The sequence below is a fragment of the Epinephelus lanceolatus genome, chromosome 16 (assembly GCF_041903045.1).
Source record: "Epinephelus lanceolatus isolate andai-2023 chromosome 16, ASM4190304v1, whole genome shotgun sequence".
NCBI lineage: Eukaryota > Metazoa > Chordata > Actinopteri > Perciformes > Serranidae > Epinephelus > Epinephelus lanceolatus.
The window spans coordinates 28674670-28700740 of NC_135749.1; the positions used below are offsets into that span (position 1 = coordinate 28674670).

The window sequence follows — 26071 nt, forward strand, 5'->3', positions numbered from 1 at the left end:
GCATTGCGTGCGTCCACTATGAAACGGCCCTTAGAGGTGTTGCTAGTTGGATTTTCTTTGCCTTTGGACAGAGCCAGGCTAACTGTTTCCCTGTGCTTCCAGTCTTTATGCTAAGCTAAATTAACAAGCTGCTAGCTGTAGCTTTATATTTAGCATACAGACATGAGAGTGGTATCGTCGATCTACTCATCAAACTCCTGGCAAGAGGATGAATGTGATTTCCAAAAATGTTCCTTTAATGTCACATTTTGGCATGCAACCAGTGATATACCTATATAGGCATATTAATTCCCCAAATTAACAAATGGACACCAGTCCAACATTCTTCAGCGTGTCTGTAGTGTTCAGTAGAGATCATTTTTCATTTGATGTCAAGTGAATTTGGAAAGCTCACCTACACAGAATTAATGTTCTGTTTTCACTATCACTGAATTCAACTCACCATAACTAAGTATATGTTGATCAGTGACAAATGAAGCAGCAATATATTTGTATATCCTAAATACTGTTCCCTACATCAAGAAAGTCAAACAATGAAGCAAGTCAGACTTCACATTAAATAAAGAAAAATGCAATATATAATGAATCAAATTTTACCTCTACCAAGGAGGTTATGTTTTCGCCGGTGTTAGTCTGTTTGTCTGCAAAAGTTCTGAACGGATTTTGTTGACATTTTCAGGAAAGGTTGATAATGGGACAAGGAACAGATGATAACAGATGGTGGTGATCGGTTGAAGCGAAGTAGATAAAATAATAAAATTGCGGGAAATCCGAGCTGTTTGGCGGAGGTCTGCTCTGTCCGAGTGCTTTTCTAGTTTTTTCTGTGTTAATTGATGAAGTTATCTATTGTTGAAGTTCAGGGTTCATACTGCACTGCACTTTAATACTTTACCCTATCCTATGACCTCTACACATTATACAGAGCACAGCCAAAATATCTCCAATGCTGCTGTTCTAAGATAGAAAAAAAATGTAATTATTAAAAAAAAGAAGAAATTTTTCAACAAATCTTTATTGTTTACATGTCATTTCATAACCTTCATAATGCACTTTACACTTTGAAAATCGTGAAAAAAAAAAAAAAAAGTAAAAGCACCGTCAATCAGTTCAAACATGTTTCAAATCAGCACCAAATTTTATGGAGTACTGATAAATTAATAAAAGCAGAATGGCCACCAAAAAGTTAAGGCAACATTAACTTCTGTTGTAAACTTCTGTAGAGTTTAATGAAGTTATCAAATCTGATTTACTGTAGCAGCATGTTTAATAAAGCAACCTTACAAGATTTCCTTGTTTTTGTTTCAAAGACTGAGACACAATCCCTTGTTTACCAAAACTATTTACTTCTTATTTACTACTCATTAAGGCCAGCTACTGTTCCCTTAAGGCAACATGACATTACTATGTATCTGGAATGAGTATAAGTATAACTAAATTATATATCTGACTCCGTAAAGTAGGTTGGTTGGGGAGTGCTATTTCACTTATGTATGTATCACAAACAGGTGCTCTTTGGATCCAAGGACATTTGTGACCAAAAAAGGAGGGAGAGGTTAGACTTGGAATTTGTTTTGTCAATAAGTCACAGCCCTGATGAAGAGTGAGTGGAAACGCATAGGTGCTAAGCTCATACATTAAAGGCTTTTTGATGTTTGCAGAGCAGTATGCCTAGGTATTTATTTTTGTTATGACTTATTGACAAAGCAAATTACAAGTCAAACCTCTCCCACATTTTTTGGTTATATATCTGACTCTATTGAAACTGTCAGTATAATCATACTGTATACTTGCATTGAATAAATGGAAAGAGGTAGACAGACACTGAAGATAATCACAGCAATTAAAAAACAACAACTAATGAAATAAAAACACATCTGTATAGATGGGACTGCAGTTTGCAGCTAACAATATGAATATTTCTCATGAATTAGATTCAGTCGCCACAAAGTGAATGAATGAGTTAACGATTATGTCCCTGAGTAAATAACTTTTCACATGATCTGTTATTGTGGGGGGGAAAAATCAGCTGCTGTATTTTTCTACAGTAAACAACTACAAAGATTCAAAATACCACACAAAGCACTTGTGGTATTACTGCATCATAGGCACTTCACATCCCCTTGGCCAAATACGCAGCAGCACAATGCTCCCATTATCTGGGAATGTTTTTATTTTCACAGGCTCAGAGGCCTCAGAATCAGCAGAGGATGCCTCATTGGTGGCATGATCCCCGAGACAGATGTGGTGCTTCATGCAGGAGCCCCAGAAACTGGGTTAAAACAGTCATTTGGTGATGAATTAACAGGAAGTGTGTCTTTAAAAAACATAAAAGCATTGCATATCTCAGTCCTGCAAACTGCAGTTATCTACACATTCTTGAGCCCGGGCAAACACGTGATAGACGTTGACCAGAGGGAACATGGTGAGGGCTCCGATGAGGGAGCCCGCCTGGATAGAGATGCCACACCACAGTAGTGCGGCGTGACCTGCCTCGTGAAGCAATGTCCCAATCACCACCTTCAGATAGGAGAAGAGTCCAGTGAAAATAATCCAGGAGATGACCTGTAGTGGGCACAAGCATGCAGCTGAAGTCAGTGAAGGACATGAGAACAGGAGAAAAAAAGAGACTTTAGCCTCTGTCAGTTAGGGATCTGGTGAGAGAAATCTGTAAAGCAGACTTAAATATCACTAAACCCTGATGAGCGCAAGAAAATGTGTGATAGGGTTGCCTATCACACATTAAGAATATTATATGTAACAAGGGTTGCTATAATTAGCTTAAGCTTCAACCTACACCTCTTTTGTCACAATTTTTTGTTGTAATTTAATGCCTTATTGTTAAATATTCTTTATTGTGTGCATTCCTTTTGGAAAATTGTCAATAAAGGCCAAATAAATTGTTACTACTACTTATCTACAGTGGTCCTGAGAGCTTGACACACTGCAATGAAAACTGTTTCCAGGGGACACTGAAAAGTGATGAACACACCTTGAACACACATGTCCCACTAAACAAAAAAAACAACAAAAAACCCAGAGCATTTTAGCTCATTTTCTAACACCACTTAAAGACAGCCAGCAACAATAACTTAATAAGTCATCATGTCCCAGTCATGCGCATCACTTATGAGTGTCCGTTAGAAACAGTTTTCATTGTCGTGGGTGCCTGTATTTGGCAAGTAGGTTTTTTACACACGTGTCTTGGTGTAGCAAAGGAGGACAGAGCAAAACAAGATTCAGACTGAAGTCTGATTTCAAGAATCTCAATTTTACATGTTGCAGGGCTGCTCTGAAGAAAGTCCAACATGGACTGAAACGTTTGCACTTTTTGCACTCTGTGTATATTGACATATTTTTTCACTGTCTGTTCAGCCCTGCAACATGTAATAGAGATTTCTGAAATCCAGACTTCAGTCTGAATCTTTTTTTGCTCTTCGTATGAGTCGTCCTTTGCTACACTGTGACATTTCTTTAACTTCTGCACCCAAAAAGAAGACAAACACAGGACAGTTTATTAAGGTGCAGCTCATCCCATGCCTACCATCTTGGTGTTTTGGTGCCTCATGATAAAAACACAGTGCAAAAGATGAGAGACATAATATAAAATAGAAAAAATTACAACAGTTTTATGTATTTTCATGTGTTTTCTTAAATTGCAGTGTTGCCAACTAAGCTTAACCACTTACCAGCGAGAAGAGCACAGACGAGGTGAGGAGAAAGATGATGAGAAATGTCTCATGACATAATAACAATCTTTGGCAGATAAATGTTATGTTTATTTTGGACACCAAAGTTTTCAGGATGTTGAAAACTTTTGTCATACAGACTAAAATGTGTCACACGAGCCCTTTTTAGATAGGAATTGTGCAAATTTGCAGGAAAGCCCAATCAGTCATTTTTCAGCATTGGCAGTTTAAAAACAAAATTGGGGAGTGCAGCAAAATGCCGCCTGCCTACTTTTGTTTATACAGAATGCGCCTTTTTCGCTGCTGGTCAATCCTTAGGCGATTCTCTCATAAGTTGGCCCGTCCTTCACCATTCCAGTCATTTGACGGTTAATGGCCTCTTCGTTTGCGAGGGCAAGGAGGGCACGCAATTCCTTGTCTCCCCAGTTACTTATCTTTACAGATCTGTCAGGTTTGCATTTCCCTCTTGCTATGAGCTGCTCATTCCTGCTATCAGCTGTTTCCTGTTTATCCACCGCCAGTGGGTCGCACGTGCGGCATCATCAACAGCTCCTCCCACATGTCATCAACAGCCCCTCCTGTGGCGGAAGAGCGCCTCATTCTTTTTAAACCAAAAAGGTTCCGCCAATATGTTTACCCCTACGCGGCGGAAAATTGGGTACCTCGGATCAACTCGCCAATCCAGCTCTGTGTGTCTATGTCTAAACGCTCACAGCTTTCCGGCAGAACAGCCCCACATTTGCCGAAAATCTGGCAGTGTAAAAGGGGCTATAGATTAGGAGACAGCATCAAATGTCTAGTCAGATTCATAATTTTGTTCACTTACTCTCAGATAGTTCTTCTTATGTTGCCACTTTTAGACATTTTTTTAGCAAAGTTCTCACATGTCTGCTTGTGTTTTGAAACATTCAACTTTAAACTCAAAATAAATAAATAAATAATTCTCAAAGGATTGAAAAAGGGTTGTTTTGGTATTAGGCTGAAAAACTCAGTTATTGTGTTGATACATACAACGAAAACTGAGCTCCAGGAATATTTATCACCACTCACCACTAAAGCCATGCCAGCAGAGTTTCCCAGGAGTGGAGGACAGGGGCTGAGCGCTGCTAACGCCATGAGATATGCAGCAAATACTCCCCCAGCTACAGACAAGAAGCCCAGACCAGTGGAGGACCTGGAAGACAAAAAGTGCTCCATCAAACTTAGATTTTATGAGGGAAAAAAAGGTTTACAGCTTTCAAATGTAAAAATGACTGTCTTACAAATATTTAAAAAGTAATCTGTGTTCAATCCTTCTTATACACCGCGTTCCAAATTATTATGCAAATTGTATTTAAGTGTCATAAAGATTAAATTTTTTGTTTTTCAATTAAACTCATGGATGGTATTGTGTCTCAGGGCTCTTTGGATCACTCAAATCAATCTCAGACACCTGTGATAATTAGTTGGCCAGGTGAGCCCAATTAAAGGAAAAACTACTGAAGAAGGATGTTCCACATTATTAAGCAGACCACCATTTTCAAGCAATATGGGAAAGAAAAAGGATCTCTCTGCTGCTGAAAAGCGTGAAATAGTTGAATGCCTTGGACAAGGTATGAAAACCTTAGATATTTCACGAAAACTTAAGCGTGATCATCGTACTATTAAGAGATTTGTGGCTGATTCAGAGCACACACGGGTTCGTGCAGATAAAGGCACAATGAGGAAGGTTTCTGCCAGACAAATACATCGGATTAAGAGAGCAGCTGCTAAAATGCCATTACAAAGCAGCAAACAGGTATTTGAAGCTGCTGGTGCCTCTGGAGTCCCGCGAACATCAAGGTGTAGGATCCTCCAGAGGCTTGCAGTTATGCATAAACCTTCTATTCAGCCACCTCTAACCAATGCTCACAAGCAGAAACGGCTGCAGTGGGCCCAGAAATACATGAAGACTAATTTTCAAACAGTCTTGTTCACTGATGAGTGCCGTGCAACTCTGGATGGTCCAGATGGATGGAGTAGTGGATGGTTGGTGGATGGCCACCATGTCCCAACAAGGCTGCGACGTCAGCAAGGAGGTGGCGGAGTCATGTTTTGGGCCGGAATCATGGGGAGAGAGCTGGTTGGCCCCTTTAGGGTCCCCTGAAGGTGTGAAAATGACCTCTGCAAAGTATGTGGAGTTTCTGACTGACCACTTTCTTCCATGGTACAAAAAGAAGAACCGTGCTTTCCGAAACAAAATCATCTTCATGCACGACAATGCACCATCTCATGCTGCAAGGAATACCTCTGCATCATTGGCTGCTATGGGCATAAAAGGAGAGAAACTCATGGTGTGGCCTCCATCCTCCCCTGACCTCAACCCTATTGAGAACCTTTGGAGCATCCTCAAGCAAAAGATCTATGAGGGTGGGAGGCAGTTCACATCCAAACAGCAGCTCTGGGAGGCTATTCTGACATCCTGCAAAGAAATTCAAGCAGAAACTCTCCAAAAACTCACAAGTTCAATGGATGCAAGAATTGTGAAGCTGCTATCAAATAAGGGGTTCTATGTTAAAATGTAACTTGACCTGTTAAGATGTTTTTGATTGAAATAGCTTTTGATTTCAGTAAATATGACCTCCTAATGCTGCAAATTCAACAAATGACTATTTTCAGTTCTTTACAACCTAGAAAATGTGTTGAAACTCTGTTGTGCATAATAATTTGGAACAGTGCATTTTAAGTTTTTTATTTTTGAAAAAAATACTGTTTTCATTGGGAGATTTGTTCAATAACATTTGAATTAAACTTTAACAGTTGATGACTTGAAAATTATGTTGACTGTCATTTGCATCGACTATTTAGGAAAATCAGAGAAAAATATCATTTGCATAATAATTTGGAATGCGGTGTATTTTCTCACCTCATGACAACAAACATGGCGAGGAAGCAGGCCAGAGGGTTTGCGATGTTGCCAAGGACCACAGAGAGGTGAAAGGTCATGGTGCCATAGGGCAAACAGGAGAAACTTTGTACAGACGGCAGCACCCCGTTGGTGAGGGCGTTGGAGATGGCGAGCAGCGACAGCAGGTAGATGTTTCGCTTTGTCCAAAATGTCTGTGGCTGTTCCACCACCTGCACCTGATCCTCAGACACTAGTGTCCCTCCGTTTCGTAGCGGATGTGCTTCCTCTCCATTTTTTACCGCTGCGGCATTGTCAAACTCCTCTGGCGATGCATCTTCCTGTGACTGTGTTTGTCTTCTCATTAAAATCAGGAAACTCAGAGCTGAGATTGACAGCATGACACACAAGAACCAGAAGAAGTTCTGCGCAGGAAAGTTCTCTTTTATATACTCTGGCTGCACTGTGCCATTCACACTTTTACACTCCAGCTTGCCAACGCCTTGTCCTAAAGCCACAATACAAGGGAACAAGGCGCTGAGGCCCTGGCCGATAAAGAAAGTACGGATGTACTGAGGGGGGTAACTAAACATAAAAGGCAGGAAGGTGACGTTGGATGTACAGCAAACAAAAGACAACACGAAGGTGAAGAGCAGGAACGGCAGTGACCTTTCTCCTCCGGCTATTGTGACGGTGTTTGACCAGAAGATAGCCAGAAGACCAGAGGCTACCACTGCCAGCACCTGGATACAGTGGATGATGAGGCGTTCGTTTAAACGTCCTGGAGCACAGTGGTGTGTGATGGTCACCGCTATTGGACCAATGTTCCCAAACGCTATCAGCACTGAGAGATAGGCTGGTAGATTCCACCCTGAAGGAGGGAAAGACAGTTAGGTTGATAAGAAATGGATAAAAAATAACTTAATCTGAACTCCAGCATTTTTATTTTCAGGCTTCTGCATTATTCTATTGATATGAAAATGCATGACTTGTCCCATTTTATACATGTATTTCATAGATTGACAGGATAATTGTCTAACAGGGTTTCTGCTGTTTCATAAAGACAAACAGCTACATTCATTTAGAAATTGGGTCATTCCATACAAACTCACTTAGGGCTTCCCAGTTTATTAAGTATTTTCTTGAAAAAAAAAAAAAAATCATGTGCAAAGCGAGAGCGCATGACTCGCACCTCAGACTCAGCAACAATGGCGACAAAAAAATGTGCAGACAAAAGTTAACGTGCAGCACTGTTCCTAAATGTTCTCAATAAAATGTTGAAACTGAGAAGTTTAGACTACGCACAGTGCGTCCAAATTCACACCCGTTCTTCTCTGTGGATTTTCTCCGCGACCGTGCGTCATAGCGAGAAGCCACGCATATCAGCGGAAAGAGCGGAACTGTAGCTTTCCGACAATAAATGATGATAAATGATGTTACAATAAAATGATGTATAACAGAGCTTTCATACAGTTTTGCACACACATTACTGTTGGATGGATTACTCGGGAACGCAGGCTCGCACAGAAATACCACACATATCACATGAAAGTGCAGGACCACACACATCATTGTGCTGTCATCCCATCACGCTATAAATCCAGATTAATTGTCTACAAAATAAAAACCTGACGAATTTCTTTACAACCCATTATACAGATCTTGTTATCAGTCACTTCATATAGTGAGGAATATCGTATCTTAACACGTCTTAGGTTTCTCCCTGTCTATCCACATTTGTAGTCCTGCTTTCAAGATGCAAATATCTCCATATTGTCCAGTTGACACTCCATCAAACTTTGTATGACAAGACAAGCGCACTTCACCTTTGCGTACCCAGACAACTGCAGCCTAATTATGCATGCTGACAGGGCCGTAGTCACCATATACATTGAGGGGGACACGTGCCCCCCCACCAATGCCCAAAATGCCCCCCCAATATATAACTGAAACTGAAAAACAACAACAAACTTTGTTTACTGCAAACAAAGTGGCAAATATTATCTTGGAGGACATCATTGCACTTGGTTGACTATTTTTCTATGATCTTAGATGTAAATATTGCATGTTTCTTTCAGATAAAACAGATTTTTGACTTGTGAATGAGTCAATGGAATTTCTTGCAATAATGAAAAAATACTGGCAATCATGTCCGCCTGGCACAAACCACATGTTTTGGACAGCTGTGAAGTGACAGAATGTCCCAGCATCATGGTTCTTATATTGCCAGATTCCAGAGAGTCTCCCCTCTTCATATATGGCAGAATATGTCAACTCCCAACTTGCTATGCTGAGATACATGTAAAAATGTAAGAATTTAGTCACACGGATTTGTTTTTTTCATTGATATAAAAATTAATATAAAATACAGGCACATAGAAGGACATGAAATGATGGCAAATCTGGTTAGCCCAGATTGTCCTGAAAAAAACAAGATATAGCATGTGTATGTAGCCTTTATAATGACTGTGATATGAGCTTAAAATTAAAGGCAGTAAAAATACCCCAAAAAGGCCTAGGGCCCATAGGGCTAAAAAGTACCGAAATAAGGTACCGTTTGGTACCGGTATCGAATTCCAGATACCGGTACCGGTACCGTATCGGTTCAATTATGAACGGTACCCAACCCTAATTGAGCCATCATTTTTTTCTCATCTTATTTTTCACACTTTTCACTGGCTGCTCTATCTAGTAGTTATATTTCATAGTCAGGTATTTTAACCTAGAGGTTTTCTATTATCTGTGAAACCTATTTAGCCTGTTTTTCGCTTGATCTGGAAATTTGCAAGTTACAGCTTGTAATGACTTGGTCCGTTGCACACTAGATGTCATCTTGTAAACAAACTCATCTGTCAAGTCAGAACATTCACTGCTTAACTTCAATAGTTCATTCCTCTTCCTCTGTTCCCAACTCTGCCAAACCTAAAAGATCATCTTTTCCATTTAGTGTCGGCTGTCTTGTGACAGGCGGTCTCTTTTTCCAAAGGAGCAGGGCTCCATGATCTCATTATCACATCACATATGACGGAGCATCAGTGATCACAATAGAAAAAGGTCCTGGACTTGACTGTGTCATCCCTGACCATGTCATATAAACTTGTGTTTTTTACTGCTGTATTTGAATTCTTATCAAATAAACTAAACTAAAAACAACTAAATGATGAAATAAATTATGATTGCACGCTTTTCAACACTTTTGAGTATGTTGCAATCCATTTTGCAACAATCCACCCAAACCTGTTTAAGGTGGGGTTAGCTCAGACTTGCTTTGTTTACTAGTACTACTAGTTCATGCTGTCAGACACCAGTTCAGAAAAATCTGACACTGAGAAATATGTATGTTGAGTGAAAGACGTAAGATTAATATTTTCTCCTGACACATGGAATAATATGATAACCACTACGCAACAAACCAAGCCATTATAAGCTGTAACTTGCAAATTTCCGTATGAAAAATTTGCTATTTTAATTTTTTTAGGAAATGATGAAGAAGTAATAACATATTGGATTTTTTTAATATATCAGCAATGGATATTAACACTTTAACATTAAAACATTTCAAGGAAATTAAAATAATCCTTCTTTGGAATATATAGTCAAAATATATATTTAAAAAAAGAGGTTTTTCAACTCTAAACTATACAAGATATGTGGCACTTATATTTTAGGCAGTTAAAAATAACTTCTAGATGTGATAGTACTATATTAACACAGAATCAAAATTTGGTTGCAAGACAGTGAGTACTAGAGGAGATATTACGGTTTTGGAAGTAAGAAATTCATAGGTTGGGTAAGACGTTTTCATTTAACATTCATCAACAAATATGTAAGATACATGAAATTATGTTTCAAATTATTCTTAAGGTTTCTTGGATGTTCTGTACAAATTTCAACCCAATACGGTAAAAATTAAGCAACCTGTGAGGTTTCGAACGCAATCACAAAAATGATAAATTCAGCTATGAGGGCCAAACGTCAAATATTCATAACTTAAAAAAAACAAAAACATCTGAAGTAGAGCTATGGGATTTTGCAATGTCCGATGAAGCTAATACAAGTTTTCAATTTAAAAAAAAAAATCTTTGACATGAACTGGAAGGCTCTTGATAAGCTGGTAAAAAATGACCCCAATACTCACCAATTCACTATTGTTCATATCTAAATAAAAGTATTTAGGAATGTTTCAGGACTGACGACTGGTGCTTTCAGAAAAACTTACAAACTTGAACTTCTCTTGCTGGTGAAATAACTTATTTTGAACAGCCCATCCAGCATTTTTATATTCAGGCTTATACCTCTCTTATTTCATTATTGATACTTAAGAATTACAGCAATATAACACAGTATTAGCAACAAAATGAATTTGAAATATCAGAGTACTCATTATGCCACAGAATCACCCCTGTCAGTGTTATAAAATATATTATTGGATTATTATGACACATCGATTACTATGTAACTGGTGGAGGTGCATTTACTATTAACTGTATGTACTGTTGGGTAGTTTAACATATACATAAATCATAATTTTAAATCGATCACATGCTTTTAATGTAAAACTGAATGCATTCAGTAACAATTACTGCTGTCGGATAGGCTTATATGTAAAAGTTTAATGTTTTATTCTCAAACGTAATGAGGTATTAAGTATAATAAAATGTAAATTCTCATATAAGTACAGGTACGTTCAAGATTGTAGATTACTAAACGTTTGTTATTCCACCACGAGTAAAAGCAACAAAAATGTGTAGAAATATGTATATTACTATTTTATTAACTGATGCTGTTATACCCATAACTGCGATGAATTCTATAAATTTACATTTATTATTTCGTATTTCTGAATTGAGAAACCATCACATTAGTCACGTTACAGCTGTGGTATTAAATGGAACATATAACCTTAGCTTGGGTCGTTGGGTTCAAGCTAGCATCGCCAGGTTTAGGCTAAAGCCCCACTAAAGTCACCAAATATTGAATATTAAAGCAAATGGATGCAAATGATAAGATTGCTTTAACAGAAGCTTGACTCTAATAGACCAAAGGCCAGATAAGGTGAGCATATGTTATCTCTAAGCAGAAGTTGGACTACTGACCTTCGGGCAGCACATTGACAACCACCGGGAGCTCGACCCACAGACTGTTGACGGAAATCCAGGACCCCATGGCGAACAGTGCCACCAGCCCATGGGTCACCGCCGCACTGCGCCACCAGCTACCGGACATGGTACCGCTTACTCCGGCCAAGTGGACAAAGAAAATGTTGGTGGACCGTCCGGCTTTGTTTGGGTTAAACAACCGTGTGTTTTCTAACACGCCGTAACCTGGAGAATGGTGGACTCTGACGCAAAGTTCCCGCCCCTTCAGATGCCTTCGCTTACCCCTCGTAAATTGCCATGTCACGGTTATATCAAGCTACTCTCGTGGGCTGTCATTTCTTTGTATGCTGGTTATTGGACACAAAACCAGTCCCTTTTCTTAACTGGAAAGTAACACTTAAACATCAGTTCAGTGGGAGACAGCGGCCCTGTCAGTTGTTGCAGTGTAAGGCGTTGTTCATATTTTCCGAGAAGACCTGAAAGCACCACTGTCAGAGAAAAGCCTCATGGACTTGCAGGTTGGAGGAAGTGGGTGCGTTTGTTTTACTGCCCTCTGACAACGGAGGCGGGCGGCGTCACAGAGACACAGCTAGGTTTGCTTCATGTTTATACTGTGTCATAGTAAATATATCAATTATACAGAATTATAAATATGTTTATAGCTTACATACAACTGTAAAAATACTAATACCATAACAGGAAATCAAATGGCTGCTGCTCATTATAAGGCTTAGGGACACCATAATGTTCTGTAGGTATTTTGGGTGGGTTTCGTTCCTCTCTCTATGGAAAATTAATTAAGGCCTTGCCTTTCAGCACAGTGACCCCAATTGGCCCTTTTTTCATTACTGCTTCCTTGTATTGTTGAGTCCCTCCCAGTCACTGCATTTAAAAGAATGAACCCATTGACATGGCTGATGCCTGTGATGCAACTGCAAATACCCTTCAAATGTGAAAAACACAAGACTCATTGTGTGACTGACAAACCCAAACCCAAACCCTGACCGATGGTGGAGAACACAGCCGTGAACTTGAACTTAAACTGGGTTGATTTTGCAACACAGAACTCTCGTCTCAATAACTTGACATTAGCTTATCCTTTTCTAGTTGGTCTTACAGGTTGAGAAAGTAAATATCAACTGAATATGAACAAAGATGTTTATTTTGTCAGTGGTTTATACAACACATTTTAAGTCAGCAGTGATTGGCTGACCTCTGCCTGATTAACAATGGGTACAATCTTGTGTAAAAAAAATAATGTTTCCTTTTCAGCAACAAAAAAGTTATTTTTCTAGAAAGTCATTGTTACAATACAGCACCATACAAATTATACCATATCAAAACCATATTAAAAGTATAAGAGCCACAAAATCAAACCTTATAATTTCAACTAATGACACTGAAAATACATTGTGTTTGTGTGGCAATGTTGAGGTCGTTGTGTGTATTTCTGCTTAGTTTCTAATCATATGAGGAAGTCAGTCATATGTTAACACAAGCATACTCTCTCCCTCAATATCATGCCTCATCATAATGAAATCTCTCATGTGCTGCTGTGTTCACTCCATCCAGTCGTAGCCTTTGTTTTTGTCTTTTTAGGGGCCCAAACAAGAGAGTACCCAGGTTTAACTCGAGGGAGTGCGAGCTTCAGCTTCAACACCATCTGTGTGCTGTTGTGGAAAGTACAATACAAGTTTGGGTCTGTGTTGTTCAGGACCATTTTCTGGTACAATATCTCACAACGCATCGCTTCCCGTTTCTCAGTTCGGGATTTCCCATCGAAACGCAGCATCATTTTGTCGACGTCCTGCTGCGTCTTGCACGGCCCTCCGTTTCTGGCCACTGTAGCTTTTATGTACTCTATATCCATGTTCTCCTCACGCTCTTCTTCCACCTTTGCTTCCTTTTCCTTCTTATCACTGTGACCTTTCTTCATCTGCGGACTGTAGGCATCTTTTTGGCTGGTGTGGGGATTGTTCTCAGCATAAGATTCATCGTCAGTGTCATCAGAGTAACCAGAATGGTCGTTGTCTTCCTGAGAACATTTGGGGGACTTCTCAGTTTTTTTCTTCTTGTCAGGGTCTGCATGACTGAAGGGATATTCTGCCATCAAGACAGAAAATGTGCAACTAACAAGTTGTGAGCTCAAATCTGGTGAGGGGACTTGAGAAAATGTTCCTCCAGGCAGGAAATCCCTCAGGTGTTCCTCAGTGACGCCAGCAATCACCTTTATCATCCTTTTTAAGCAAGCTCTGATTAGGTCTCTGTTTGTGTGCCACTGACCGCAGTACTGGAACACTCCTTCGTAGGTTTTCTCTTGCAGTGGGAACTGCAGAAAAACATTTGTTCCCCCTTCTGGTTCCAGCAGTGTTGAAGGATCTTTGGACCAATCCAGGAACTTTTGGTAGAGACAGAGTAGGTACTGGCTAAAGAGGGAGTACTCTCCTCCGCTCTTCAGAAGCTGCCAGTAAGGGCCGAGGATCTTGCAGTACACGATGGCCAGAACACACACAAGGCTCTGTATCACAGAATCATTAGCATCAGCAGCAACACATTCCAGAATAATGTTTGGGCATTCATCGTTGGTCATTGACAGAAGGTCAGAGAGGAAGAGAGCCATCTCTTTGTGATGGTGGATGAGACCGGCTGCAGCTTCAAAGTATTTATTGAATCGGTTCGACTGATTTACTGCAAACTGGGAGGGGTTTTTCTTTTCCTCACAGAAAGCTATCCAGTGTCTCCTGTAGTTCTGCGTGGCAGGGGTTCTCGGGCTTAACACATCACAGGCCATGTGGATGTAGCGTGAAGTGGCACTCTCTGAAAAATTCACAAAGTTCTTGAATTTTGGAAGCTTGTCACGGCCCAGTTTCTCTCCCGTCGATAGAATGATGTCTTTTTCAAAGTTCATGATCTGTTGCTCAACAGCGTCGTGCACATCAACGAGGAAGTTGGCGTTGTAGTTTAAAAACACAACGGGATAAACAACTGAAAATTCTTCACAGAGTGAGTCAAGTTTTTTCTCAAACTCGGCCAAGGCTGGGTGCTCCTTGCATGTCAGCGCGTACTGATTTTTGAGGAGATCTAAGCAAACTTGCTTGCATCCTTCGTTTTTCCCACCGTACACGCTTGACAGCTTCTGGACAGACAGCATTGCAATGTCAAGCAGGGTCAGGGCCTCTTGTTGGTTATCTAATGTTTCTTCTTCACTGTTGGATTGATCCGTATCCTCATCACTTTCGTCGCGTACAGAGACATGATCTTTCCGTATTATTTTCCTCACAACTCCTCTGTTCATCCCAGACTGCTCGCCTTGCATGATTTCATAGGTCTCATGTTCCTCCTTGATTGCAACTTTTTCGTAATTTCTGGTGTCGTCTCTTTTTGGGCGTTTCTTCACAAGAAATTTTGGTGTTTTTTTCCTCACCAGTTCAAATGGACTTTGAAGCAGATTTTCCATTGCTGCATTCCTCCTGTGTCTCCTCGTTTCATGATTGCGGTAAAGTTGTTTTAACTTTTTTATCTTGGCTCTAAGGACTTGATATGCCCTTTGAATATTCCCATTCTTACAAAACTCAGGGTTGAAGTTTCTGAGCCACTGAACTAAAAAGACTGGCGTAATTCGTTCCCTGGTGACAAAGTTGCTCAACTCTAGGATCAATCCATTTGTGACTTCAATTGACTGCGCTCGCTCGGAAAAATCTGTCATTTCCAAAAGATCTTGTCGTTCAACTCCGATGCTGTCACATATCGGGCCAACAAAGTTGAAGTTGACATCTGATTCCAGGAAGGTCAGCCTCGCTTCACTTCCCAGACTCAGTGTAGTCGCGATGCCTCTCTCGACCAAACGACGAAAGTCAGCTGACTGGTGACTGGGGAAGATTTTCTTGAGCCAATCTATGATGGCAATCCACGGAAAATTATTGTCCTCTATCATAAGTCCTACTTGAATCAAAAGTCTGTTCTTGCATGATGCCCAGTCAAGCTCTAATCCTTCTCCCGTCTGAGGACCAATGAAGTCTGCAACAAGCTTCCAATAATACTCATCTCCTGAAAAACGGAAAAGTTGGCGCGTGAGCAGAAAAGTAGTGCTTGACTAAGAGGTTGCAAAAGAATGGGTGGAAACAGGATTGCTAAAAAAAATCTGTGATTGTACTGAATTAAAGATGCTCTGATTAATGACAATGTTACCACCAACGATGCAAGCTTCTCTAAAAGTATGGGGGTTATGCTTTAAAAATACAATAATGCTAGAAAACTTAAGTGATACATGTATTATACAGAGAACTGGGTCACAGTCATCTTAATAACAGCTTTATTATGTGTGCATTTTACTTACTTAGATTAGCTTCAGTGACGACGGCTTTACCACAAAGGGAGAAATCTTGGCCCTCCTCCATTGTCCGCTGTTTCAAAAGAGAGACCATGTAAAAAAAAAAGATGCAATCCTCAGCACCTAGATGCATAACCACTTGAAGAAGAAAGAGGATGTGTACAGTATGACTGTAATCATACCTAAAATCTGGGTGAAACGGAATAGTTCAATTGTGATTTGTGTTTTAATGTTCATATCTGGCACCTGGTCACTATCTTTTTATGAAGTCCCAATCTAAACTGAGCGCTGTGAGGGTCACGCCCATTACTGTCCCGAACACAGAAAAATAAGAAAATACAGGTAGAGGGGAGAGTCTCTGCAGTAAAATACATCGCCACTCACTTCTAGTTGGTCATGGGTTACTTCTGTATGAGTCTATCCATTGTTTTTTCTTTTAGTAAAATTCTGCATTGTATATCTTTAACGGCAGCCACTCATATATCAGTTTCCATGCCTCTGTGTTCATTCAATCCTAAAAAGCAGAGTAAACAAGTCTGAAAGCTATCACTACAAATGAAACAGCACAGGAACAAGTTTCATACCTACAGTGTTGTCCTGGAGAGTGCACCCCTGCAGAATAATGCCTCCTCTTGGCATTAGCATGCACAGCAAGTCGACACTGAGGCTCTGTGGGAGACGTAACTTCTTTCCTTTCCTGAAAAAGACTATGAGTTGAAAGCATTTTACTCAATCTTATGGTTAAATTGGTGCAGTTGAATTGTATTGTGTTATGCTGAGAGGTGTTTCTAACACTACTAATATAAATCTTATTGATCTAAATAGGGTGGACACAATTTTACTAAACGCCCCTCGTCATAACAATACATTACAACAGCAGCGCAGACTACAGAGTTCAAATGACAATAAAGCGAAAAGGGCTACTGTATTAGACTGTGGTTTGTTTGTTTTTTGTTTTGGTTTTTTTTTTTGTTTTTTTAGAAAAGTGCACCTAATAAACTGGTAAAAATGAGTGTGCATCTGTGTTACTTTGTGCCACTTTGTGGAATCCGGGGCTCCATGCTATGCAGTGAATCCCTCCCCACCACACTTGGATATTCCACATTAGCTGTACACATGCAAGAATAACACTGTTTTCTCTCTTTGCCATAAATAAGGATATCAATAACAACCTGAAGACTATCTCTGTGGTTTACTGGCTCTAACTTAAAACAGAACTCACGCATTACCGCTGCATCTGCAAATCAATGCTAATGTTGCTCTTCCTCTGCATGCTAATGTTAGCCTTGTGAGTATTAGCACCAACTTTACTTGCAGGAAAGTCAGCATACTGTACTACAATCGTCCGTGATTAATACCAGATAGAAGTGCTGTGCTGCGTGCTGTAGCATGCACAAATAATTCGACATTTATAAGTGGTAAGGTATTATTTTAAAAGTGTAAATTCTTACCCCAAAACTAATGTTACATCACCGTGCAGTGTGTCTTCGCTCCTCTACACCACAACACAGCGTGGTGAGTCAAAACAGTGGGATCGTCGGTGATTGGATAGTTTTACAGAAGGCGGGCTGTTGTCGAAATCTCCACCAATCACAGAGGGACCTGAAATGCATTGTGGGTCTACTGCTGAGGTTGTTGTTAGCCGACTTGGTGAACTAGCAGCAGGTAATGTGAAATAACGAAATACTGTTTTTTTTATTTGAGAAAATATTTCTGTCAGTAGTGTTTGTTGTCAGCGTTGTAACAGTCGCCATTGTTCTGCTTCGTTATATTGCACGGCGAATCTCTAACTATCTAGTTAATTGTAGCAGTAAGGTTAGCTTAGTCAACGTTAACTGCCAATATGATCGGTTTGGCGTTAGCTAACTAACAAATTAACGTCACCATTGATGCTATTGAAGAGGTATAAATAATTAATTTTTAACTAACGCCACAAAAAAACGTTGTTAAATGTTGTATTTGATTTATTCGATAGTCTTTCTCCCCTCATTGTATACAAATCTGGGATGAATGTGACTGTCCTTTCCTCCATTTACACCCAATCGAGGACGCAGCTTCGAGACAGACAACACATTTTCAAAAACGCTGAAATCGCTGTATTTCTTGTCCTCGTATTTTCTAAATTTTCCCCCACTTCTTACATGTTAATGGACAACTAACAGCACATTATCCATGGATTCATACAGTTTCCTGGCTCACAAATGGGCCACACACGCTTGAAGAGAAACAAACCCCTCACTCTCAGTACTGGCAGATTGCATGAAACTCTTACTGTATATTGTTACAGTTGCACTAACGTAGAGTTTATTGCAACATGATTAGAACCATTAAATAGCATCAATTAGAAAAAACTCATTGGAATAAGTAACTGCACCTCAAATCTGTGCTCATCTAGTGACATTTGAACCACTGGAAATTACTGTTTGCTAGCAAAATATGCTAGATATGAGATATATGCCACATGTGACTTGTAGTGCAAAAACTTAAATATCAGAAATGTAGGAATGATAATGATAATGCTTTACACATACAGCAATGTGTCACAAGAAGTCTCATTGGATGCAGGGAAGTAAATAGAAACTCTATACACCTGCCAGTCACTTTGTGTTTCTGCTTTTCTAAGTCATGCCTTTTAAAATCTAAACCATTTATCCACCACTTTCAACAAGCCTCAGCCATTAGCTGTCACACTAACTCTTAGCAGTCCTACAAAAGACTTGCATATACTTATGCGCTTTTTATAAAACCAGTTTTAAAGTTGCAGTAACATTACCTTAAACCTCATATATATTTCTTACCAGTCTATGGGCAAAACCATCCACTGAGTTGCTTAAATTCAGTGCTTTGATTAGATCAAAGCACTGACTGTGCTCTGTGTTGAAAGGGATGTTTCCACATCTAGATTTTGAGCATTTTCCATACATTATTTTGGTAATCTGTGCAGCTAATCACATAACTCATCATCATAGAGCAGTGTAGCAGTGTATTCTGTTGTCTTATACTGTCCCCTTTAGCACTGACTTAGTTAAGAAATCTGGACTTTTATGTGTCATTTACAGTATACTTATATAAGAAAATCTGCATTTAAGGCATCAGTGTGACATTTAAGTTTTGCGAAAAACATCAACAGGATGCACAATATTGGATTTTTTGCCAATATCCGATATGTTGATATATAACAACTGATAACAGATACCGATGTTGATGTATCCACTTTTTTTCCCCCACCCAATTTTAGCAATCATCAAGTCTCTTCTGCAGCAGAATTAACATCATGTCATACATGTATACTCCTATCATGATGGCCCACCAGCAGATGGAGACATGAAATACAATACTTTCCATTGTCTGTAATATCCATTCATTGTGCAAAATAAGAAAAAGCATGTTTGGCAGTTCTGATAGTTCATTTTAAAGCCAATATTGGTCGATACAGATGACATGCCAATATTATTGTGCATCCCCAACTGTAAGTAAGACACAAGATAAGATTGCAATCTTTTGAGTTATTCTGTTACATTTATTTACTTTCTCTCCATCCACTCTGCTACTGTGTACTTAACATCCTTATTCACATTAAATCACCCACACAGATGCAAATTGATCTTATTTTTTATCCTATTTTCAGATGCGTTTGTCACTTCTCAGCCAATGTCCAGTTGTCTTTGAATGAAGCTCATGATAAGACAAATTAGTAGCGGATGATGGATTCCCCGGAAGCAGAGGCTTCAGCCCACAGTGAGACAAGAGGTGACACCACACCAAGCACATCAAATACATCAGGTCAAGGAGAAGATGGACCAAAGCCAAAGAAGGCAGCTTTAAAGAGGACCACTGGTAACCCTACAGATGCCAAAACCAAGAAGCGTAAAAAGGCCAGGGTCTCCAGGCCTGCCCAGCTCGGCTACACTGTCCATCAAGGAGAGGATATGCTTCTCGTCATTTCGAGTTCTACCTCTCAGTATGATGGTTCCGCCTGGACTCCCCCAAAGAAGGGAAGCAAAAAGAAGAAGAAGCTAACTAAAGGAAAAGTGAAAGCTAGTCAGATTAAGAAAAAAAAGACAGTCCGTGCCAAGCCTAAAGTGGATAATAGTCCTGTTGCCAAGGAAAAAGAGGACGCTGATTTGTTTGTGCCAAAGGGAGCAGCAGACAATAGATGGGGTCAAAGTCTTCCTGAGGAGGTGCTAGTCAATATATTTCAGATGGTTGTCATACAAGATGGTGCTGTACCATTTCTATGCAGGTAATAAACAGATTTTTGATTTGATGTATCTCAGTGAATACTTAAATACCAAACATTTATACTATGGCCTGACTGAGATCTAGCATACAGGGCTGGAAGATCCTCTATTTCATTATAATATTTCATATTATCGTTTGGTAACTTTCAGTGGAAATATATAATGACTTTTGTCTGTTTTAATGCATAACAGTTTCACGCATTCCATTGCACTGAACATACATTTCATTGTTTTATGTATGATTCCATATAAATTTACTAAATTTTCTTAACCATGTCATCCATAAAATATCAGAACATAGTGAAAATACAGATCATAATTTCACAACTTCAAGGGGGCATCTGAAGATTGGCCTGAAGAGTCTAAAGTCCTCATATTTTCAATTTAATAACGTAGAAGACAAAATAAACCAGCAAATATTCACAATTTATTTCAATGAGTTTTTGACATTTGGGCTTTGGACAGAACAATACTTTACACATCTATTTCGAAACATGCGTTGCAGAGGGACGTGTAGGAAACATTTTTCAGTCAAACTTCCGCACACTGTCTAACTTTCAAAAGAAATAAAAGTAATAAATAATAATCTAGGTGTCATGAAAATGATTTTGTCATCCAGCTTGTAGTGTTGTGTTTTTTGGGAACTGTAAATTCCCCACTGAACTAAATCCATGCATTTCTACACTGTTTCTGGCGTAGGGTGGCAAGAGTATGTCATCTGTGGAACGCCGCTGCCTCCAGTCCAGTCCTGTGGCGCAAAGTGACTGTAGGTCACTGCTGGATTGCACCAGGGAAAAGCCAGCTACCTAAAACTGAGAAGAAGGTTAAGGACACTTTCAGCTGGCTGGCACAGAACAGGTGTGTGTCGTTAGATTCATGACGAGATTTGAAATACACATAATGGGAACTGTGATTTAATTTGTGCTTACATTGTTTTTTAAAACCTTGAAAAAGAAATAAACTGCACTCTGTTGTTCTGTAGATTCTCTCGCCTACGAGACTTCTCTCTCTGTCACTGGACAAAGAATGTTACCTATGCAGTAGAGGTAAGTCATCAAGACTAGATATCTGTCCACTTAGATGGATAATTAATCAGGCTATGTGAGGACTTGATTGGAATTATATTTTGGCATTTTATAGACAAAACAGTCGAGACAATAATCAGCAGATGAATCATTATGGGCCAGTGTTTAAAGTCAGCAGTTTTTTTGTTTGTTTGTTTTTACAAATTATTGTCTGATAAATTATAGGTTGCTGTTTTTATTTACACATTTTGTATTCACCGAATCTTCTTTCTGCTTATGTTGTGTTCAACTTTAGGTCGTGTCGCAGTACTGCCCCCACCTTTGCTCCCTCAAGCTCTCCTACTGTACAGGTCTGACAGCAACAGCCTTCCACAGCCTTGGTCTGCACAGCCGGTCTCTGCAGAGCATGAATCTCCAGTATTCAGAGGTATATCACAGACCAGCTCAGTTAACTTTTTTTTTTTAAGATTATAAGTTATAGTATTAGTTGTACGGTAAAAATATTTTGTTGGTGGTGGATGCATCGTCACATGTATCATCTGCTGTCAACTTTAAAGCTGACAGCATCAGGTTAAGAATATTCATTCAGTCAGTCAACCAGGGGTGTAAGGGTACACAGAAGTCACATTTAGGTTCATATTCTGGTTTATGGGTCACAATTTGGTGCAAGTTCGATACAGTGGAAAAAAAAATACATAAGGATAAGTTTGTTTTCATTTACTTTGAACAAATAATAGTGCAGGTATCAAAGACAAATGCAGTCGTCCTGCTGAGGACAAAAGCAACTTAGGTAAACTCTTTTCATTAACATTTCACAAACACTGTCCCAAAAGGCAACAGGTCGCTACAAACTGTAAAACTGAAAGTTGTCTTCTATGATATGAAATCGAAAATACATAAAATGATAAAGAATAAAACTTGTGCAGTAGGAGGAGTGTTTTAATTAGTTCCACCTTCCCTGCTAATGTAAATGTCAATTGCTTCAGTAATTGTTCTATCTAGTTCTGCTTTTCGATCTAAAGCATTTATGTGCCGCGGTAAAGCAGTTAACCTTTATTCATACAAGGTGATCCAATGAAAGCAGTTAACACCCTTTTGCACGGGCGCTCTATGTAGACAAGACAATTAAAACATTGATGTTTGTCTACTTACAAGACTAAATGAAGGATAAGAATACAGTAGGATAGGATGTTTAGTTATGGGAAGCTATTGGCCAATTTGATACACCAGTAATTCCCAGCAGGTGTTCATTTACCCCCTGCTTAGTAACGCAGTGAATTGTAAATGTGTCGACAACTTGCTCTTGTTGTAGTTTCAGGTTGAGGGACTCCTGGAGTACCTTGAAAATCATGGGAGCCAGATCAAGCAGATGTTGTACACTCATGGACTAAAGAGTGACAGACTTCTGAATGCCATCACCGTAAGCCCCCCAACTCTCCTTTTCTCTCCAAATCCTGTTTTTGTTAATGTATACACTACGCACAGCCCAAGCTACAGAGGTAAGATAAACCTGGTGTACACTCAACATACTGTATTTTCAGAGGGGAAACTGTCCTGATTTGGAGTTGCTGGAGGTCAACACAAAACTCGACAGTAAACATTGCGAACTTCCCATTTGCATCCAGGCACTACAGATGGCATGCCCTAAACTCAAGGTAAAAAAGATGATCTAATATTCCAAGTCTCTATGCTAATGTAAATAAGACAGAATTACTATGGTAATTGTATGATAATGTTTTATGTATCTGGCACAGTAATTTCTTTGCTTTGGAGGTGGATCACTGCTGAATGAAGAAACTGATTCTTAGAAATGATTAATTCTGCAATTCTTGTATACATATTAGGTTTAACGATTTTAAAGCTGAAACAATTGTGAAGTCAGTCAACAACAAAAAAAGAATTGGCATCACTGAGGAAATAATCTGCAGATTAATCAATAAGAATAATCATTAGTTGCAGTCCTAAATTTTGTCTTGTCCCTTATCGGTAGTATATTTTGCACTTTGCATGTTATGCGTCAGTGTATACTGTATGTGCATACTGTGTTTACCCATGAAATTTGTACATCTGTTGTTCATCCCATCAGACCTTCCGTATGCTGAATGTCAGACCTCTGCATAAGATGATGCGTAGTGGTGCCGATTCAACTTCAGGCTTCCCGTTACTGGAGGAACTGTGCATTGCAACTGCCTCTTTTTCCTACATGACAGACAAAGATCTGTGGGACATCCTCTTCGGCTCCACCAGGCTGCGGGTGCTGGACCTGCGAGGTTGTTCTCGAATCACACCATCCGGTCTCGCAGCATTACCTTGTCCTGGTAACTCCTGCAATCTATACTTAAACTTTGGTCAATTAGGGTTTATGAAGTCACTTAAATGTGATTTTAAAAAGGGCCCATACTGAAAAGTTTTGTTTGATCTTTTCATACTTAATCCACAATGACCTGAACCATTCTTTCCTACATAATACCTTCAAGCTCTTGTACAATAGTAATTATTTTGAATTCCCTAGTAAAATACCCATTTATTAATCAATGCCTCCTTTTGCTGTCTGTGATTTGGCAGAGCTTGAGTGTCTGTTCTGGGGACAGTATTTCAACAGCAATGTTGGGTTATCATCAACTAAGAAGGGGCTTCATATGGTGACCCAGAAATGGAGTCGAACACTGCAACAGATTGACATTGCAAATCAGCTCTTCACTGAAGAGGACTTGGAGATAGCAATGAGTCACCTTGCACATGCCACAGAGCCAGATACCTTACGTTCACTCAACCTGAGTGGGACCAGGATCACACCATCTGCCCTGAGGTATTCCCTCTTAACTCTACTAATCCAAATACTCAAACTATGCACCAGCACTGCAGAGACAATCTTGCATGCAGAACTGAACATGAATCAAACATTCACATTTGTAAATCCTGAGTGCTGCAGGTTTACCATTGTCACTATCTTTCAAAGGAATTCACAGGAAAAAAATGGTTATCTGTATTGTTTTTTTACAGGCCAGTCATCAGCCATATGACTGCTCTAAACTACCTCAACCTTTCATCCTGCCGTTATCTTCCGAGAGGGCTGAAGAGAATTTACCGTGGCCAGGAAGAGATTCGCCAGCTGCTGGACGGATTGGAGTAGTTGTCATATTCATTTGGTTCAGGAAATCGTAATCTAAATTTGCAAGACATATGTGGATGTCTTTAAACACACCTCTTTGTGGAATAGCTTCTTTAAGTAATGTTGATATTCTTACCACAGATGCTTTTGTAAATGTTGTATTATATGTATACATTTCACATAAAACAGGCAGTTCATGCAAAAGCCTTCCTTACTGTGCTAGAAGGCAGAAACCAAGGGTTGGGATCCAATTGAAGAACCTGCTGCTGCTGTATTAAGGGGGAATGTCACCTAAATTAAGATTTCCAATATGTTGTCTTCATGGTCTAGAAAAGGTTCATCAGTATTTGTGAGCATGAGCTACTCTCTCTCAAAGCCAGAAACCAGAGAAGTAAGTCTCAAACTTGTGATGCCATTAAGTAAAAAGTCTGGAGCTGCCCATAGACAATGAATGGGAGTCTTATTTTGTCGACCCACAGAATGTTTTTCTTTTTTATAACCATATAAGGTTTCATCTGTTGTAGTGTTTTCAGTTGTGAAACAGAAAGTGTACCCATATACTCAGAACATTCACCTGGGTCCTCAACAGCTTGTCTGCAACCCTTAGGTGGTCCTCGGAGTGACTGAAAGGGGGGTGCCAAATTATTTTACTAGTGTGATCTTTTTTTTTTTAATGAAAATATGTCTGAAAATACACATTAATACAAATCCAACAAACTTTGTCTTTTGCAAAAACATACCTTTGTGGAACTTTATTTTCCTTTCTGAACTACCTGAAAATCTAATTCAGATCAAAACAGCAGCCTGGAGCTGATATGACCCTCTGCCCGCCAACCTCCATCCACCCATGGAAAGACAAGCTGTGCTCCACTGACCAGGGTCAGGCATCTTACTAAGGTAGTCATCCACAGATATTGCTAAGCTTAAGGATTCACGATGCCTCCACACATGTTTACCATCAAAAAATTATGTATAAATGTATGAATTTGTCAATAATTATTTTAATGGCTTAGTATTGTACTTCAGGCAGATATTTGTTATTGTAGGCCCAATATATGTAGCAGTGGGTCCCCTGCTCTTAAACATCATTCCCAATTCATTTCATGGAGCAGCTATAGATTTTGTAATTGATGACATCAAAAATTTGAGTTTTAGCACTCCAGTTTTCAAATGTCGGTGAGAGTTGTTCATGTTACCAATATTTTTGGACTATCTTAGGCTATAAAAATAATGTATTCATTTTGAGGAAAGAGCAGTGACTACATTGAACTTGAGGGGTGACATTGGCATGTTGGTTGAATCACCTTAACTATAAACCTACAGGGACTTTCAGTTGTGTGTACCAGGATTTATTGGATGCAATTTATAACTCTTTTATATTTTTTACACCATGTTACAGTAATTCAGACAAAACTTTGTAAAGAAATATTTGAAATTGAAAATAAATGTTCGTCACTAAAAAGTTGGTTATATACTTTGTCTCCACTAGAGAGTGCTGTACTCTCAAGCAAAATTCACAGAATGAATAAATGTGGTGTGTCTCTGCTGAAAATGTACACTTGAATGTTTCCAAATGAGAGACATATTTCACACCCCTGTATGAAATCACAATGTATGAATTTGACTTTCTTTATTGTTGTTTAACATAAAGTGTTAGGGCGCTTTAAGGACTCCTTACGTTTTCCAACCCATGTGAGGACTCTTAAATCAGAACA

At 39.4% G+C, this 26071-nt stretch overlaps 3 protein-coding genes across 6 annotated transcripts; 1 reads left to right on the top strand and 2 right to left on the bottom strand.

Moving 5' to 3' along the window:
- Positions 1-993: 993 nt before the first annotated feature.
- Positions 994-11911, bottom strand: LOC117264217 (solute carrier family 52, riboflavin transporter, member 2). Its single transcript, XM_033638099.2, has 4 exons — positions 11646-11911; positions 6571-7420; positions 4737-4860; positions 994-2562 (listed from the first exon to the last, which is right to left on the bottom strand). The coding sequence occupies exons 1-4, from the start codon at positions 11773-11775 to the stop codon at positions 2344-2346; spliced, it is 1323 nt and encodes a 440-aa protein (XP_033493990.1). The 5' UTR covers positions 11776-11911; the 3' UTR covers positions 994-2343.
- Positions 11912-12792: 881 nt separating this feature from the next.
- On the bottom strand, positions 12793-17492 carry LOC117263153 (uncharacterized). 4 transcript variants are annotated; one of them, XM_078175808.1, is made up of 4 exons: positions 17430-17492; positions 16567-16675; positions 15985-16051; positions 12793-15695 (listed from the first exon to the last, which is right to left on the bottom strand). In XM_078175808.1, the coding sequence occupies exons 2-4, from the start codon at positions 16621-16623 to the stop codon at positions 13192-13194; spliced, it is 2628 nt and encodes an 875-aa protein (XP_078031934.1). In that variant the 5' UTR covers positions 16624-16675; positions 17430-17492; the 3' UTR covers positions 12793-13191. The 4 variants fall into 4 exon arrangements, with proteins under 4 accessions (XP_078031934.1, XP_078031935.1, XP_033492219.1 ...); XM_078175809.1 differs by having other exon boundaries at positions 16563-16675; XM_033636328.1 differs by having other exon boundaries at positions 16567-16685; positions 17430-17491.
- A 100-nt stretch (positions 17493-17592) lies between these two features.
- fbxl6 (F-box and leucine-rich repeat protein 6) lies at positions 17593-25818 on the top strand. The gene is made up of 10 exons (XM_033636148.2): positions 17593-17643; positions 19607-20221; positions 20919-21077; positions 21202-21265; positions 21540-21671; positions 22557-22664; positions 22786-22899; positions 23331-23562; positions 23810-24053; positions 24248-25818. Exons 2-10 carry the CDS (start codon positions 19680-19682, stop codon positions 24375-24377), a joined length of 1725 nt encoding a protein of 574 aa, XP_033492039.1. The 5' UTR covers positions 17593-17643; positions 19607-19679; the 3' UTR covers positions 24378-25818.
- Positions 25819-26071: the final 253 nt, after the last annotated feature.

Coding starts and splice junctions, on each gene's coding strand:
- LOC117264217 (XM_033638099.2), bottom strand. CDS start 11,775: ATGTCCGGTAGCTGGTGGCGCAGTGCGGCGGTGACCCATGGGCTGGTG. Junction 7,421..11,645: donor TGTCAATGTGCTGCCCGAAG/GTCAGTAGTCCA, acceptor TCCCTCCTTCAG/GGTGGAATCTACCAGCCTAT. Junction 2,563..4,736: donor CTGCTGGCATGGCTTTAGTG/GTGAGTGGTGAT, acceptor TGCCCACTACAG/GTCATCTCCTGGATTATTTT.
- LOC117263153 (XM_078175808.1), bottom strand. CDS start 16,623: ATGCTAATGCCAAGAGGAGGCATTATTCTGCAGGGGTGCACTCTCCAG. Junction 16,052..16,566: donor GCACTCTCCAGGACAACACT/GTAGGTATGAAA, acceptor CTTTTGAAACAG/CGGACAATGGAGGAGGGCCA. Junction 15,696..15,984: donor CGTCACTGAAGCTAATCTAA/GTAAGTAAAATG, acceptor TCCGTTTTTCAG/GAGATGAGTATTATTGGAAG.
- fbxl6 (XM_033636148.2), top strand. CDS start 19,680: ATGATGGATTCCCCGGAAGCAGAGGCTTCAGCCCACAGTGAGACAAGA. Junction 20,222..20,918: donor GCTGTACCATTTCTATGCAG/GTAATAAACAGA, acceptor TTTCTGGCGTAG/GGTGGCAAGAGTATGTCATC. Junction 22,900..23,330: donor TGGCATGCCCTAAACTCAAG/GTAAAAAAGATG, acceptor TCATCCCATCAG/ACCTTCCGTATGCTGAATGT.